The sequence below is a fragment of the Gopherus flavomarginatus genome, chromosome 9 (genome assembly GCF_025201925.1).
Source record: "Gopherus flavomarginatus isolate rGopFla2 chromosome 9, rGopFla2.mat.asm, whole genome shotgun sequence".
In the NCBI taxonomy this organism is placed as follows: domain Eukaryota; kingdom Metazoa; phylum Chordata; order Testudines; family Testudinidae; genus Gopherus; species Gopherus flavomarginatus.
Window position 1 is genome coordinate 40365205 of NC_066625.1, and position 17687 is coordinate 40382891.

The 17687-nt window shown below is 50.3% G+C and overlaps 1 protein-coding gene across 1 annotated transcript in view; it reads left to right on the plus strand.

Moving 5' to 3' along the window:
• Nucleotides 1-13753, plus strand: part of STRA6 (signaling receptor and transporter of retinol STRA6) — a 40188-nt gene extending 26435 nt beyond the window's left edge. The window contains exons 10-17 of the mRNA XM_050968207.1: nt 323-506; nt 6040-6115; nt 6430-6563; nt 8399-8516; nt 9770-9871; nt 10770-10933; nt 11687-11824; nt 12570-13753. Coding sequence (XP_050824164.1) covers nt 323-506; nt 6040-6115; nt 6430-6563; nt 8399-8516; nt 9770-9871; nt 10770-10933; nt 11687-11824; nt 12570-12748 — 1095 coding nt within the window. The 3' untranslated portion in view covers nt 12749-13753. The remainder of the gene's footprint in view (nt 1-322; nt 507-6039; nt 6116-6429; nt 6564-8398; nt 8517-9769; nt 9872-10769; nt 10934-11686; nt 11825-12569) is intronic.
• Nucleotides 13754-17687: the final 3934 nt, after the last annotated feature.

Here is a 17687-nt window from a genome sequence, read left to right on the forward strand (position 1 = left end):
TGTTTTGTGTGCTCCTGCCAGCACAATGAGCAAGAGACTGGAACTGAGGACTCTTGCTCTGGCAGCCTCAGGCCAGTCCCAGTTTGCATACCGGACTGGAGTTTTTAACTCCTTTCTTGCTGTCACCTTTCCATTGTGTCTGAGGCTCTGGCACCCACTTCCCCGTTGCTTCCTCCAATCCATGGCAGTGTCCAGGATGTGATCAGCAGCTGCTCTGGGGTGGGAGTTTACCACAGTGGAGGTGGGCAGGTTGTTGGTGCACGTGCATGAGCACATTCCCTCGCACACTGTCTGTAGTGCTCACCAGGCTTTTGGCTCACAGGTGGCCTTGCTGTTGCTTGTCGTCTTCATCCCCAACATTCAGATAGTGAGGGGAGGGATGACAAAGGAAATCACCGTCCTTCTGGTTCAGTTTGGTGTTGTGCCCTCGGAGAACCCGGGAGGTGTCCCTGGAGACATGAAGCGGGAGCTAGACACAGTCAGATACTATCTCTGGTCACTGGAAGGTGAGTCTCTCCAAGTCTGTTGAGCTTGATGCTGAGGGTGCCCATGATCCTAATCTCGTTTCCCTGCCTAAATCCAAAGGCCTCTGTCTGGTAAAGCATAGACGATGGCAAGGAAAGCTTGAAGGGGGTGTTCAGTCTATATGCCTCTCCTTCCTCCCTCCATTTTACACACTCCTCCATCCTGGAGCTCTCTGCTGAGACTATCCAAGAAACAGGTTATTTATCTCTGTGATACTGAAACTTACCCTCAGGATCAACAAAAGCAGCAAAGAATCCTTTGGCACCTTATAGACTAACAGACATTTTGGAGCATGAGCTTTCGTGGATGAATACCCACTTCATCAGATGCATGTAGTGAAAATTTCCAGGGGCAGGTATATATATGCAGGCAAACTAGAGATAATGAGGTTAGTTCAATCAGGGAGGATGAGGCCCTGTTCTAGCAGTTGAGGTGTGAAAACCAAGGGAGGAGAAACTGGTTTTGTAGTTGGCAAGCCATTCACAGTCTTTGTTTAGTCCTGAGCTGATGGTGTCAAATTTGCAGATGAACTGAAGCTCAGCAGTTTCTCTTTGAAGTCTGGTCCTGAAGTTTTTTTACTGCAGGATGGCCACCTTAAGGTCTGCTATAGTGTGGCCAGGGAGGTTGAAGTGTTCTCCTACAGGTTTTTGTATATTGCCATTCCTAATATCTGATTTGTGTCCATTTATCCTTTTCCGTAGAGACTGTCCAGTTTGGCCAATGTACATAGCAGAGGGGCATTGTAGATATGTGGGCAGAGTTGGCATCGAGGTTTGTTGCATGGATTGGTTCCTGAGCTAGAGTTCCTATGGTGCGGTGTGCAGTTGCTGATGAGAATATGTTTCAGGTTGGCAGATTGCCTGTGGGCGAGGACTGGCCTGCCACCCAAGGCCTGTGAAAGTGTGGGATAATTGTCCAGGATGGGTTGTAGATCCCTGATGATACGTTGGAGGGGTTTTAGCTGGGGACTGTATGTGATGGCCAGTGGAGTCCTGTTGGTTTCTTTCTTGGGTTTGTCTTGCAGTAGGAGGCTTCTGGGTACACGTCTGGCTCTGTTGATCTGTTTCCTTATTTCCTTGTGCGGGTATTGTAGTTTTGAGAATGCTTGGTGGAGATTTTGTAGGTGTTGGTCTCTGTCTGAGGGATTAGAGCAGATGCGATTGTACCTCAGTGCTTGGCTGTAGACAATGGATCGTGTGATGTGCCCGGGATGGAAGCTGGAGGCATGAAGGTAGGCATAGCGGTCGGTAGGTTTTCGGTATAGGGTGGTGTTAATGTGACCATCGCTTATTTACACCATGGTGTCTAGGAAGTGGACCTCCCTTGTAGATTGGTCCAGGCTGAGGTTGATGGTGGGGTGGAAGCTGTTGAAATCGTGGTGGAATTGTTCCAGAGTCTCCTTCCCATGGGTCCAGATGATGAAGATGTCATCAATGTAGCGTAGGTAGAGAAGGGGCATGAGTGGACGAGAGCAGAGGAAGCGTCGTTCCAGGTCGGCCATAAAAATATTGACATATTGTGGGGCCATGCGGGTGCCCATAGCGGTGCCACTGATCTGGAGATATGTATTGTCATCAAATTTGAAATAGTCCATGCAACAAACCTCGATGCCAACTGTGCCCACATATCTACACCAGCGACACCATCACAGGACCTAACCAGATCAGCCATATCATCACCGGTTCATTCACCTGCATGTCCACCAATGTAATATACGTCATCATATGCCAGCAATGCCCCTCTGCTATGTATATCGGCCAAACTGGACAGTCGCTACGGAAAAGGATAAACGGACACAAATCAGATATTAGGAATGGCAATATACAAAAACCTGTAGGAGAACACTTCAACCTCCCTGACCACACTATAGCAGACCTTAAGGTGGCCATCCTGCAGTAAAAAAACTTCAGGACCAGATTTCAAAGAGAAACTGCTGAGCTTCAGTTCATCTGCAAATTTGACACCATCAGCTCAGGACTAAACAAAGACTGTGAATGGCTTGCCAACTACAAAACCAGTTTCTCCTACCTTGGTTTTCACACCTCAACTGCTAGAACAGGGCCTTATCCTCCCTGATTGAATTAACCTCATTATCTATAGCTTGCCTGCATATATATACCTGCCCCTGGAAATTTCCACTACATACATCTGACGAAGTGGGTATTCACCCACGAAAGCTCATGCTCCAAAAAGTCTATAAGGTGCCACAGGATTCTTTGCTGCTTTTGCAGATCCAGACTAACACGGCTACCCCTCTGATACTTGACCTCAGGATCAAGATGCACCAAAGAATTCCTGACCTCTTAACATTTAAGTATCAACTCTTCCCATTCAGCTCGCACAAAGCTGCACAGACCAAAGCAAACTCCCAGCTCCCCAGAGTGAGAGGGCGGCAGCTGCTTGGGTTTGTTTTGTCTATCTCTTTTTAATAAGTAAAAATAACTAACTAAATGGAACTAAGGGCAGTAGTCTGTCACTGAGCCATCTGTCCCATGGTAATAGAGACACCTGTGTAGCAGGGTGGTGACCATCAGCTAGACTGGCTTGCAAAGCAGTATGTAATGTTTGAAACCGGAGTTTGAGCACTGTGACTCTTGGGTTCTGTCCCTGCTCCTGAGCGTGTTGCTAATCCCATTGTTTGTGGGTATACAGGGAGGTGGGGCGTGGTTGGTGCTGGGAGAGAAGTTACTGGATGTAAGAGATTAAAAGTTCAAAAGTCTGATCCAAAGAAGTCAATGGGAGTCTTTTCGTTGACATCATTGGACTGTGGATCTGCCTTGAGGCCTCAGTTTAGCAAGGTATCAAAGCAAATGCCCAGAGAAGTATTCAAGGGGTCTTGCTACTCAAGTGTTTAAGTGAGGCATGTGCATAGGTACCTCACTGAATTGGGGTTCAACAGCTGATCTTATGGGGCCCCCCCGTGGTAGTGTTGATGGGAGGGGTTTGATAGGAGAAACTTTTAGACTGGAGTGTAGTCATGGGAATTGGGATGATCTGAAATGCTGCACTGTCCTCTGAGTCTTTCTGAGAGGTTAGTTTGAAATTTGGAGGGGACCTGGTCCTCTGGAAGGATGCCAGGAAAATTAATGTAACAGGACTCTGGTTTCCAGTCACTGGGAGGTGAGTGCCTAATGGTGCTTTGATGCCATTGAAAATTACTCCCACTAGCAACTTCTAAAAGGCCCAGAGCGTGGTTTTTTGCGATGATCTGTCTGAAGTCTCTCCTTCGTCTCCCCTCTGATTCATTTCCCCCAACATACACACACTTCTCCTGCTTTCTCTTAGCATTAGGTGCACAGGTATGCCATGTGGGATGGCTCAGTGCAGGGGCTGTATGTCCATTTATGGTAATGGGCGTCAATCACAGGGAAACTGTAGAAACTGGAATACTGGGCTGCTGGGAGAGGAGTCTTGGACAGTGAAGAGAATAGCCCAAAGGTTAGGGGAGTAGCCTGGTACTTGGAAGACCCCAGTTCAGTTCTCTTCTCTGCCACACGCTCCCCTATGTGACTTTGGTCAAATCGCTTAGTCTCTCTGCCCCCATTTTCCCATCAGTTCAATGGGGATAACAGCTCTGCCTTGCCTCACAGTGGGTTTTGGATGCTAAAGAGTGTGAGATATGGTGGTAACGTCAAGCCAGAGATGGCACTGTTTGAAATAGTTTGTGTGCCTCTTACACCAAGCAGGAGATGTCAGCTCTTTTCCTGACTCTTTCCAGGTCTGGAATTTCTAGGCCTGGTCGCTAAAACCCCCGCCAGACTGCAAAGCAAAGTTCTAAAATGTGGATGCTGCTGCAAAAGCAGAGAGAAGGAGATATGAAAAGAAAACACTGGTCTCATGCCAGCAAACAAAGAGTGCTGTGAATGCCAAGCAGGGAAGGGGAACAAGAGGAGAAATGTATCCACAGACAGCAATTCCATGCTACAGATGCTATTGTTCAGGGGGACTTTGATATGTGTTGGAATTGAGCAGATGGCTTCTAGAGTGCAGAACTACAAAGCCCTGGTGTGGAGGGGTGGCTAATTCAAAGCCCCCAACAGAAGGACAGGCAGATGAGCTCTTGGCTCTATTGCCTCTGGCTAGCATGGTGCCCCCCCTGTTCAGTCAGCCTCACCTTTATGCACTTTTAACAATGGCAGCACTTCTTTGCAAACAGTGACACATTAAAAATTCTGCTTGCGATTGTCTTCCTGACATCTCTCTCCCCATCCCAGCCCCCCCTTTCAAAGATATTTTTACAGGCTGTCATTTCTTTCACACTTCTGCTGGCTGATTTCTACTGTGACATTTTGAAAGTGTCTAACCATTTTTGTAGACTCACTAAGTGCTTGGGGAGGGAGTGCGGGTGGGAAGAGAGTGGCTGACTGGGAATGACTATGGAGCCTGTCTCTGGGTGAGTGGTCCTTTTAAAGGAAGACAGGTCCTGCCCCATCTGTAACATTTAGTGGAGAAAAGAAGTGAAGTCACGTGCTGAGTAGGTCACATAGCTAATTCAGGCCAGGGCGTGGGGGGCAGAGACCCAGAGGGAGAATCCAGGTAGCGAGCCCTGGGAGTCACTCGCTGCTTGATTTGAAGGATGAAAAAGACTTGGAGTAGCTGGGCACAGCTTTGAGACCGGGGTGACCGGCTCTTCTGTGTTTGCTTTGGACTTGGATAGCCCAGGAAGGATGGACTCTTGTCTTTAATGACCTAGCTGGAGGCTTTCACTGCAGCCACCAAACCAGGCTGGAAGATGGGGATGTCTAACCAGGCAGTGGTTGGCTCAAAGCCAGACTTTGTATTATGGCTGCGGAGTTCTAACCCTAGGGTGACGATGTGTGTCTGTGTGGGTCTGTAGTTATCGGCTGTCATTCCTGTCAGGTGGGAGTTCTGTTCCATGATACAAGCTAGCCTGGCCTGGCTCTTTGCATCCCACCCAATCACTGGAGGAGTCAAGCATGTGGGAGGCTGCTGAATGTATCCATGTAATGCCCCCGTGAGATAGTGAAATATTGTCCCTGTTTTACATGTAGGGAAACTGAGGCACAGAGGTTATGGAAAGTCACATAGGCAAAGCCAGGAGCTGAACTTGAGTCCCAGTCCAGTGCATTAACCACCAGGTGGTTTCTCCAGGTGACAAGCAACGACATCACACCATCCCATTCCCCTCCTCCAGTTTTAGCAAAGTGGCCAAGGATTGAATGGGCCGTGGATGCTAGCGGAGATCCCTCTGGGGCAGGATGGAAGTGTGCTAACGGAACAGTGCTGGGAAGTGTGATGCTGCCCTTGCATATGTTGCAGTGGCTGCATAAACAGAGCCAGAAGTCATCCAGTTCTGTCCCTCTGGCACCTTTCATCAGTGCTAGAGATGCAGCAATGAAAATGCCACAATAAACTTGTAAATCAGTGTCAGGGAGATGTGTGGGGGAAGGTCCATTGAATGGTGGGCAGTGGCTGGGTGCAGTTCTGGATCTAGCACAATCAATTGTATTGCTCTGGTTCAAATGACATCTGTCCCTGTCTGCTCCCTTACAGTGTGCTATGTCTGCTCCCTTGTGCTCTCCTGCCTGCTCACCTTCTCCATGCTGATGAGATCCCTGGTGATGCACAGGTGAGAGCCTGTTTCTGACTCTCTGTTCCCAAGCCTCACCACGGTGGACCAGAGAGAGCTTTCCACGTCTCCCCCACCCTATCCCATCTGACCTCTCCCTGGGTAGTGGAACGTGGGGAGACTGGGCCTGTGGGTGGAGTGATGGACTCTCACATACTCTCCTTCATACTAGCTTTGTTGCTTACCCATCTGCTCTGAACTCCTTCAGGGGTTGGGATAACCCTGGTCATGGAACCAAAATGCCGCCCCTACACACACATTTCCCATGCTGCGTTTGGATGCATAAAAGATCTATCTGGCCTCTCTTTCCACAGGGCTAATCTGAAGGCTCTGTACCGAGGGGATGTCCTAGATGTCTTCTACCGTGCCCGGATGCTCTGCCCTTCCCAACAGGCTCTGGTCTGTTGGATGAGCTTTGCCAGCTTCCAGACTGCATTTGCCTGCTTGGGTAACTCCTCCTCAAAGAGGAACAAAACACTCTGTTGGTCCTTAGGTCTAAGAGATGGTGTCATGGGCTGGGGCTTTGGAGGGAAGAGTTGAATTGTCACAGGCTCTAGGTAAATGCTTAGGCGTAATTGAGATATGTGAGGTCAACTCCTCAGCTGGTATCAATTGGCAGAGCTCCACTCACACTCAATGGAACGTCCAGGATTGACACCAACTGCAGCACTCAGGAAGCACCACACCAGGATATGGAAATGGAAATAGTTTGGTTTGTCGGTAAAAGTGGAACCTTCCACAGAAGATGGATCCTTTGTTTAAAATTCCCCCAAATCTTGTTTAGTAGGCCTGGATACCTCTCAGATGGAAAATCTTTTGAGCAACCCTGGTTAATAGATGTCATGAGCATGTTCCAGACATAAGTAGGGTATGTTTTTATAGATGGCATTAAGCCTATTGGAAGAAGCTACACATAGTTAGAAGCAATCTATTGACCCCTTGGAAAATCCAACAGATTTAGTAACCCTGTACTAAACCCCCATTAACCTTTGATAAATGGAACAGGAGCAAAGGTTGACCATAATGGGCAGGCACTAATTGACCTTTTCGGCTATTTCAGCACTGAGACCTTCCCACTACCCAAAAGTAGCCTTCTGAGTCATAGAATATCAGGGTTGAAAGGTACCTCAGGAGGTCATCTAGTCCAACCTCCTGCTCAAAGCAGGCCCAATCCCCAACTATTTTTTTTTTGTGTGCCCCGGATCCCTACATGGCCCTCCTCAAGGACTGAACTTATGGTTTAGCAGGCCAATGCTCAAACCACTGAGCTATTCCTTCCCCTAAGATGGATGGGCTTACACATGTGGGAGGGAAGCTTGCCCATTCTCTGCTGCATCTGACTGATAGATAAGTGGTGGGCTTCAGTCTGCAGGGCTGTTAAGCTGCACTTTCCCTAGTAGTGAAGTGGCAGGCCTGTAACTCTCATGATCTGGGGGCGGGGGAGGTGGGGGCTGGGGCAGATTGCCTTAGGGATCCTGAAAGAACATACATGAGTCACACATTCTGATGCTGGGAATGTGATGCTTTTCTGAACTCCTAGTTTTAAAGTTCTTACATTGGTGAGCTGAATGAATTAGCAGTGTGGTGTACGGTCTCCAGCTGCTCATCTCTTAGATCAGGTTAAATGAATCGTTGCTCCTGTGGACCCTACTGGTCTTGGTGTGATTGTTAGTAGAAATCACAGTTCCAGACTCCAGAGCTGGCTCTTCTCAGTGTGACTAATGAGCCACATGGTAAGAAAATGCTGATTTCTCCCAATTAAATCCATTAATGAATTGTATGTGAGTGTGAACATGACAGACTAGTAAGTTAACACATAGATGGGAGGGGAAGTAACAGGTTGTCAATGGAATTAGGTTGAGGTTGCTGGGTTTTTTTTTTTTTTTAAGCAGTGTAAAGGAGTTAGGTGCATGAGGTGAGACTTACAAAAGCATGTAGGTGATTTTAGGGGCCAATTCCCATTGATTTTCAATTATTAGATTTAATAGCAACAGAGTGCCTAACTCACTTAGGCTTCTTGGAAATAACCCCAATCTAGATGTGTAGTGTGTAAAGCCAGGCAAACTCCAGGTATCTCCCAGAGCAGAGGTGCAATCGCACAAGGAAAAGGTGCAGCTCTGAGAAACATTAATGAGAGAGTAAATAGGGTTAGAGGAAATGTGCCTGACTTAATACCATCAGTAGCTGTGTGCCCACTTACTAGAGACTGATAGTGATTCCTGCACCCTTCTCCTGGCAATTTTTTTACCTCTTCCACTGTGACTGATGCTCTGTCTCTCAAAGGTCTCCTCACCCAGCAAGTGATTTTCTTTGTCTGCACTGTGGGCTTCACCTTCCTAGTGGTCATTCCACTCCAGTCAGGCACAAATATGCATCTGTTTAAAATCCTGGAGAACATGTGGTAAGTGCTCTTCAGACCCAGCAGGCAGCACTGGGGAGCTCTGGGCTAAGGAGATGGGGAATGGGTACTCAGTCAAGTCACAAAATGACCTCTGGTGGGCAAGTGATAAAGACAAAGTAACCAGCTGCCCTTGAAGAAACAAACTTCACAACCCAGCTGCATCATGTCAAGATGTTCCATCCACACATCATTGAGATTCTGCATCCTGATGCAATGCCATGGGGGGGGGCAGGTATATTTGAGGCTCTTCAGTTGCCCTTCTGCACAACAGACCAGCTCTGGCGCAGCTGGGGTTGTCCCATGGATTTGGGACAGGTGGTAACCCTAGAACTGCATCTTCCAGCTGCAGACATGGATCCCAGGCTAAAGGAAAGATTATTCCACCATCCTGATTATTACCTTGCGTAGCTCCCTCCTTATGCAGGAGGCATTGGGCACCCATGAGACTGACTTGTCCAGTGCCCAGCGTTTCTGAAAATAAGGCCCTTGTGCCTGCTGAAGGAGTGGGCTACAATTCTCATGCAGCCATGACTGACTGTGTGTTTTGGGGACCTCATGCAGAGGCTGTTGAGAGACTGGCTTGGCCTGGGAAGCAGGACTCCAGATCTGAAGCTTCCCAAAGTCTGTTTTTCAGGGCTGCTCTGATCCTGGGGCTTGGTTTGGGCTTAACACTGGCTGCATTGACCCTGATATTTATGGATGCTTTTAATGGCCTGGTAGTCTGAGTTCTCTTCCTTCTCCTCCCCACCCCCATTCTCTGCCAAATCAGGGCCATCATGTCAAACCATCAAAATATGGTTTGGGGTTCCCCTAGCTCTAATCACTGATTCACCCTCCAGTGGCAGGTGCTATGGAATAATACTGGGCAGACAATTCAGCACGGGCCAGACTGTGCTGTGAAGCTCTGAGCATCAGGGCTGCCCTGCTCCCAGGAGTTCCTGAGGGGTAGCAGCATGGTTGCCCTCCCTAGAGCAGGCCAATTCCCCTGTGAAGGAGCTGTAATTCATTCACCCTTGTTCCCCAGAGGACTCTGGCAAGTGGCAATTTCTATGCTCTCATAATCATAGGGGCTGCAAATTGTCTAGCCCCTGAGCACATGTGCTGGGCTCCTTCAACCTCTCCTGCCCCCCATTTGGCTCCTCCAGGCCATGCCATAACCTAGCTCAAACATTCAGATCATCTGCTCTATGAACAACTGACAGGCAATCCCACTGACTGGAATCTGCCCCTTCTTTGTCTTCTCCCTCGCCCAGGCCCTTCTGGCTGACGCTGGTGCTTGCTGTGGTCGTGCAGAACTTGCTTGTTCATTTCCACTTCCTAGAGAAACACCACCTACAGAAGGAGCTGACCAACAGGTGAAGGGGTGCTGAGAAGCTAAACATGCACACTGCTTTGTCTCTGGTCCCAGGGACTGTAGGATACATAGTCTGGGTTTGGTGCATGTGGCTTTGAACAAACCTGTATGCTGGGTGACACAGGACTGAACTGTACGAAATGCCAGAGCTGCATCTGAACTTCCAGGTCCCCCTAAGCCTTCTCACCTTGTGTTCACCACAAGGCTTGAGAGGTCACCTGGTCTCACAGTGAGCCCATGTGGGTCATGAGGCAGTGCTGTCCATCCAAGGACCCCACATCTCCAGCACTGGTGAAGCTTCCCATCACCCTGTCAGAGGGGATGGTAACTGCTGAGGTGGAGCCAGTGGATGGACCTCAAACTAAGTCTCAGAGTGCCTAGGCCTGTGTGATCACCACTCCGAAGTCTCGCCTTTCCAGTAAAGAACAAATGGGGATTTCATCTATTCCTGAGATACTAGGGCAAGAAGGGATCATTGATTGTCTGGTCTGGTCCCCTGCAGAACACAGGCCAGAGAACTCATGCAGTGAGCCCAGGACATTACCCGAGCACAGTGGCCAACAACCTTTCCCTCCCTGAAACCAGGTCTAACTTCCCAGCATGCCTGTGAGCTCTTGCTAGCCTCCTAAAAGCTGCTGTGTTTCTTCGTGGTCACTGACAAGAGAGTTGTAAAGTCCTCTGAGATGCGAGGAGAACCAAAGGGGTTGCAGAAACTCTACTGCCAGTCTCCTTCATCTTCCCCAAGCAGCCTGGCAGTGTGGAAACCTTGGAGAGGGATAGCTGGCTGTGCACCGCACTAACACTGGGCATCACTACTGCAGCGAGTGGCTCTTTGTCAGGGGGGAGTGGGCTTCTTGACTTCCTGGCCGTATTGTTTCATCTCTCTCTCATTGCCCCAGGCGAGCTCTCTGCATCATGACCTACCTGCTCTTCCCCATCAATGTCCTGGTGGGAGTCCTGGCTGGGGTCTGGAGAATGGTCATTTCTGCACTTTACAATGCTGTCCATTTCTGCCAGCTGGACATCAGCCTGCTGAATCGGGGCGTCGAGGCTTTCGATCCAGGTAAATGACACGATAGCCTCCTCCTGGACCCAACATACACTGCTCCACCATGTCCTGGCATTTACTCATGGTGGGCATTCCTCCTCTGGGCCCAATGTTGTAAAGCCAATGGGGTGCTCCTGGAGAATATGGCTCTGGCAGGATCTGGGTCATCGACGAGGAATGTCTGTCTGAGACTAACCTAAGGATCCTGTGCATCACATCTGATGCAGGGATCTAACTCCTGGACTGTCCCTGGGCATGGAACCTGGGAATGGAGTAACCTAGCTAGCCATCCTGCCACATTTAAATGAGATACAGGGCCTGGGCAGCTTGACATTGCCTGCTGGAGTTCTGTGGGAGTGAATCTGGCTACCAAAACAGCACTGCATGATTATTTGCTATTGAAAACCTGTTTCCTTTAAATGTTGTAGGTTTCCTTGTCCCCCCTCCCCAGCTGTTTCTAGTGAAACTTGACTTTTCTTGACATCAAAGCTGCTGGGGCCTAGGGTGTGAAGCCCACAGCCCAGGTTCTAATCTCAGATTGTACTGGTGTGAATCTGGAGTGACTCCAGAACTGCTCTGGATTTACAGAGCAGTAGCTCAAATTGAGATTTCCCCACCCCCTGCAGTCTATTCCTCTGTGAAGGAGGAGAAAACCTGGAATTCTGCTCTCCTCCGTGTGTGTGTGCGTGTGTGCATGCTCCTGCATGAATGTGCACATGCTCTGGACTCTGCTACACACTCTGATGCATGGCCTGTGTTCCCCTCCAGGTTACCGCACTTACTGTCATTACTTGAAAATTGAGGTCAGCCAATCACACCCTGTGATGAAAGCCTTTTGCTTCTTGCTTCTCCAATTACCTGGCCCAGAGGGGCAGACAGGACTCAAACCCACTGATGTGGAAGAAGGTGAGATCTTGCTTCCTCCCTGTTTCGCAGCTTTGAGTGCTAAAGAACTGCTAGCCAAGAGAAGCAGCATTTTCTGGTGGCAGGGGGAGCGTCTGTGGACAGACTCCCATGCTGGGTGCTGATAGTGGAAGGAGCTCATGTTGAAAATGTCTGGTCTTATTTGCAGGCTGGGTCCACATGTTGGTTGCCCTTCTAAGGGAGGGCTAGGGAGTGGTTTCACCCTTCCGCCAAAGGAGGTGGAGGTGCCATGAACAAAGGAGGGTGTAGAGTTCAATCTGTCAAGGGCAGTGTCAGTTTAGAAGTGTCCCACGGGCTCCCCCTGCATAATGCTGCACTGAGGAGAAAGCATGTCCTCTTCCTCTCCCCAGTGCGACGTGGCTGTCTGGCAGCCTGGCAATATGAGGTATCATACGAACGACTGTACCAGGTCAGACCAAAGGTCCATCTAGCCCAGTATCCTGTCTACCAACAGTGGCCAATGCCAGGTGCCCCAGAGGGAGTGAACTAACAGGCAATGATCAAGTGATCTCTCTCCTGCCATCCATCTCCACCCTCTGACAGAGGCTGGGGCTAGGCTCCTTCCTGGCACAGCACTGCCAGGCTATGGATTCCTCTCCTCCTCCCATCTTTCTGCAGGGGCATGTGCAGGGCAGGAAGAATAATCCCCCCTCACCCAGAGACATGGTGGGCACCCCCTGTAGGCACACAGGAGGAGGGAGTGATGCTGAGGTTTTCTCATTTTCAGGGATCCAGCTGATGCAGCCTGCGAAGGGGCTGCTGAAGGCTTCCAAGTCCAAGCAGACGAGAGCCCGGTGGGGGCTGGCCTACACCCTCCTCAACAACCCATCACTCTTGGCCTGCCGAAAGACTGTGCTCTCTGACCTCACAGCCAATGGGACTCAGTCTTGCCTTGCCAAGTCCTGACCTCCACAGAGGAGCCCTCCCCTTTCTCTGGGAAGTGTTCCAGCTCTGCTCACTGCCTCCTCTCTCCTTCTCGTGTGTCCCACCACCCCACAGCAGCAACCTTGGCTCTGCAGAGCCCTAGAGCAAGGCTGCACCCCATTGCCTGCCTGCCTTTGAGTCCTTAGGGCAGCATGGAGCTAAGGGGGATGGTCTGCCTGGTAACCTTGCCCAAAGACTGAGCTTTAAAGCCAAGTCTGCTCCTCATGCTACACCTGGGAAACCTGAAGCAACTCAAAGGTCCCCCTTAGGAACCTTTCCAATTCAATATCTGCTGGGCTCACAAGTGAAATGAATTTGATGATCTCAGAATTTTTATCCCAATTACCCTTCCACCATGCAGTTTGGCACCTTTGAGTCCCTGCTGAGAGGAGGTAGGGGCTTGAATGAGAGAAAGAAGGGGAGCTACAGAATTGGGGGGTGTTAGCCAAAATGAGAGGAAAGAGCTGGATCTGCCCCTAGCCAGCATGATTTACGCTGCATTTCAGAAGGCACCACCATCATCTTCCCCACCAGCCCCTCAAGAGCCTGCATTGGAGTTTCACCTGGATCCCCGTAGACACACCAGGTAGTGGCAAGTTTTTTTCAGATTGCCTTTGTGCCTTTTTCGTGCAGAGGCAGCCATTCCACAGAAGAGCCTAGCACTGAGATTCTGATGAAACATTTATGAAGGAATATGGCTTCATACCTTTAAAGAAAAGTAATCCCTTTTAAAATATATTTTTAACAACTTTTCTATGGTTTTTAGTCCTCATTGCTGACAGGCTGGGTCTGATAAATAGACTGCAGGTTCTGTAGCTTTGTAAAATCGGAAATGTGCCCTCTAAGCTTTCATAGCAAAATGGCAGAGTGATCTCTCTCTTTTGTGTGGCTTCTCTAGGCTCTGTGTCCCTCTGGCTTCTCATACTCTGCTCATGTCCTTGCTTCCACTTCTCTGGCAAACTGGAGGCATCTGTCTTCCTGCACCCGCCTCCGGCCCTATTTTTTTTTTTTATTTTAATAAACAAATGATTCCTTGAACTCTGTTCTTATTCTATGAGAGGTGGGCAGGTCAGATTGGGAGTGAGCTGAGCTACTATTTGTAGAGTACGGTGAGTTTAAACTCCCTTGGCAGGGTGAAGTGGGAATAATAAACAATGTGCCTTTTTCCTACTGCTTGGAGAATGCCTGTTCTGTTTTTGGTCTCCCTTGAAAGCAAGGGTGAGCAAAAAGGTCAGGGCCGGCTCAAGGCCCCAGCGCACCAAGCGCGTGCTTGGGGCGGCATGCCGCAAGGGGTGCTGTGCCGGTTGCCGGGAGGGTGGCAGGCGGCTCCGGTGGACCTCCCGCAGGCATGCCTGCAGAGGGTCCGCTGGTCCCACGGCTCCGGTGGAGCATCTGCAGGCACACCTGCGGGAGATCCATCGGAGCGGCGGGACTGGCGAGTGGCAGAGTGCTCCCCGCGGCATGCTGCCATGCTTGGGGCAGCGAAATGGCTAGAGCCGGCCCTAACAAGGGTGATGGAGGTAATAGAGGGGGAAGGGCAGAGAGGAATGGGAAGACTGATGTATCAGGGCCCTTGTATATGACCATCTCTTGCCATGGTTAGTGTGGCCATTTGGTGCGTGGCTGGGGGCATTGTTACACTCTACTGCACCCCACAACAGCAGTCCCAAGCCATGATGAAAGCAAAGCAAGACACAAGCAGGTTTCCATGATTTAGTTTAGATAGGACCTAACCATTGTCCCTTAAGCTATGAACAGCACAAGGCTTCACAGTTAAGGCTGGCTGCAAATGTTCCTTCCAGTGTTTTTCAGTAGGTTTTCAATTGTGGGTGTGTGTGTGCACGTGCGTGACAGAGAGAGAGAGAAGCAGCTGCTTGCTTTGGGAAACTTTTTTCTTTAAAGAAAACAACCATGAAAACTGAAATGATTTTGTTTCTGAAATACTGCCTCCAAGGCCGGCTCTAGCCATTTCGCCGCCCCAAGCATGGCGGCACGCCGCGGAGAGCGCTCTGCCACTCACCGGTCCCGTGGCTCCGGTGGACCTCCCGCAGGCATGCCTGCAGATGCTGCACCGGAGCCGTGGTGGACCTCCCGCAGGTGTGCCTGTGGATGCTCCACTGGAGCTGCAGGACCAGCGGACACTCCGCAGGCACGCCTGCAGGAGGTCCACTGGAGCTGCCTGCCACCCTCCTGGCAACCGGCAGAGCGCCCCCCGCAGCATGCCGTCCCAAGCACGCGCTTGGCGCGCTGGGGCCTGGAGCCGGCCCTGGCTGCCTCAAGGGAGCTGTAGTTTGGATTCCACATTCTTCTCTATAGACTAGGCTCCCCAGAAAGCCTTCATCTCCCATGATGCCCTGCAGCCACGGTTACCTCAGTATGACTCCCATGGAGCATGACAGTGACATTTCAAAAGAATTTTTTTTTACTGAAACCCCCAAATTTTCCATGGGGGGGGGAGTGGGATATCATTCTAACAAGCTCTATTTAGAGTGTCAGAGCTTCTCAGAACTGACCATGATGTTTGACCTGTTGTATAGCAATGGCCTGTAAATAATGATTCCTGCATCCAGCCCATAACTGCTATTTGAGCTAGAGCATGTCTCCCTTTAAAAGACATCCAGTCCTGGCTGAAAGACTGCAAGGGAAAGAGACCCCACTCTGACCCTGGGTAAGTTGTTCCAGTGGAGAATTACCCCTTTAAGACTTTGCCCCTTTTATTTTTAGTCTAAATTTGTCTGGCTTCCAGCCATCAAGTCTCATTAGAGCTGTTTGTTAAAAAGCCAGCTATCTCTTTAGTTTGGGAACCCAGCAAAGGTCGTTGTAGGCCTACAAAGTAGAACAGCATTTTAAGGCATCCCTGCATAACATGGTCCATGCTGCAGTGTAGACAGGATCCTGAATCCCACCAAACCTTTTAATTACCAATGGATCTAGCTCTGGGGGGGCCTGAAGGCTCCAAAATCCCTTTCCACAATCAGCAGGTGTATTCTGGTGCTGCTGTTGGCCCTTCCACCCATCCAGTGTACATTGCCATGAGGTGGAGACATAAGGGGGTGTTTGAAGTTTGCTCACCTGAGCCATTGGTGCTGGCAGGCAGCCTCTAGTGTGGCTCCTTAAGATGGATTTGGGTTCTCTCCCTGAAATGTTCACCCCACTGCAACTCGGGTGTGTGCGCTGAATATGGTACATGGAAAGTACCACGAGAGGCAGCAAGATAGTGGTTAGAGTCAGGATACCAGAAATCTATTCCTAGTTCTGCCACTGACTTGCTCTGTGATCTTGAATGAGTCACTTTGCTGTGCTTCAGTTTCCCCATCTGTAACATACAAACAGATATTCACCCTCCTTTTGTAAAAGGCTTTGAGTTCCTCGAGAGAGTGCCTGAGTAATGGAGAGTACATTATATACCTTTTCATGCAATGACTGTAGTGACAGTGCTATCTTCTACACTGCGGTGTAGTCTGCATGGGAATTATTTGCTTTACCTAGCTAGTGGATAGTTGTTAATGGGTGTGATGAGATCCCCAGGGTACAACCTGAAACTGGGGTACTGCTGTGCCCTCTTAGTTCTCCAGCCTGGGTTGTCTTTTGAAATGCTTTGCTAATGACAAGCAGCAACCTCCTCCAGGAGCTGTTATCACTCAGCCACTAGCATGAAGAGACACACCCAACTATGTTCAGGGCCGGCACCAGACAAGAAAGTACGTGCCTGGGGCGGCACATTGTAAGGGCCGGCATTCTGGCCAATCTTGGGGCGGCACATTGAGGCCGCCCTGCCATAGTGTTTTGTTTGTTTTTTTCTTTTGCTTTGGCAGCCCGATCCGGAGCCCGTGGCTGGCTCCCCGTGCTCCACCAGTTCCAGCCCAGCCCTGCAGAGGCACAGACCCGGCCTGGGCGGGCAAGAACTAGTGATCCCTGCCGCTCACCGTGCCAGTGGGCTCCCCGGGATGTGCCACTCCCTGCCGCCTGCACCGTCCTCCGCCTCCCGTGCCGCTCTGAGCCTGGCCCAGCCGAGCCACCTTCAAAGAAGAGGCTGAGCCAGCACCTCCTGCACCCCCCTGGGACACCCGAAGGCCAGAGGGCGGAGCTCTTCTTGCCTGGTCCTCAGCTCCGGAGCCCCCGGATGGCTCCCCATGCTCTGCCAGTCCCAGCCCAGCCCTGCAGGGACTCAGACCCTGGCCCAGGCAGGCAGGAACTAGCGATTCCCCGCCACTCATCATGCCGCTGGGCTCCCCAGGATGTGCCACTCACCTCCGCTTCCAGCGCCACTCTGAGCCAGGCCCTGCCGGGCCACCTTTAAAGGAGTGGCTGAGCCAGCACCTTCTGCAGCCCTCGAGGGCATCCCAAAGCCAGAGGGGGGCGCCTCTCTCATCCAGCTGCAAGCGGGCTGCAACACCTGGCTGCCCACAGGTGGAGGGAGTGGATGGGTGCCGCCCTTCACCCCTCTGCAAGCCACCTTGACCACCCTCCACACACTCCCTGTGGCTGCCTCTTTTTTTTTTCGCTTGGGGTGGCAAAAAAGCTAGAGCCGGCCCTGGCTGTGTTGCATGAATGCTCTCCAACCCACTCTTGAACTATACAACAGGAAACACCAGCAAATCCGCCTGAGCCCCCAGCCTTGCACCCCTCTTGAACAGTACAAGCTTATTAATTAATTTGCCACTTCATCGAAGGATAGTGGACCTGCACCAGCCTTTGGAATCTGAGCAGATTCCCCAAGCACTTTAGACAAACTCACTGGTAAGGATAAAACATTAAAATAAGTTTATTAACTACAGAGAGATATATTTTAAGTGATTATAAGTGATAAGCATAAAGGTCAGGGATAGTTACTCAGCTTGTTTATGGAGGTTTCTTGGATGTTCTATCATCTGGTCATGCTGCCATTCTGTGCCATGCCATGCCCCTCCCTGATTCTTAT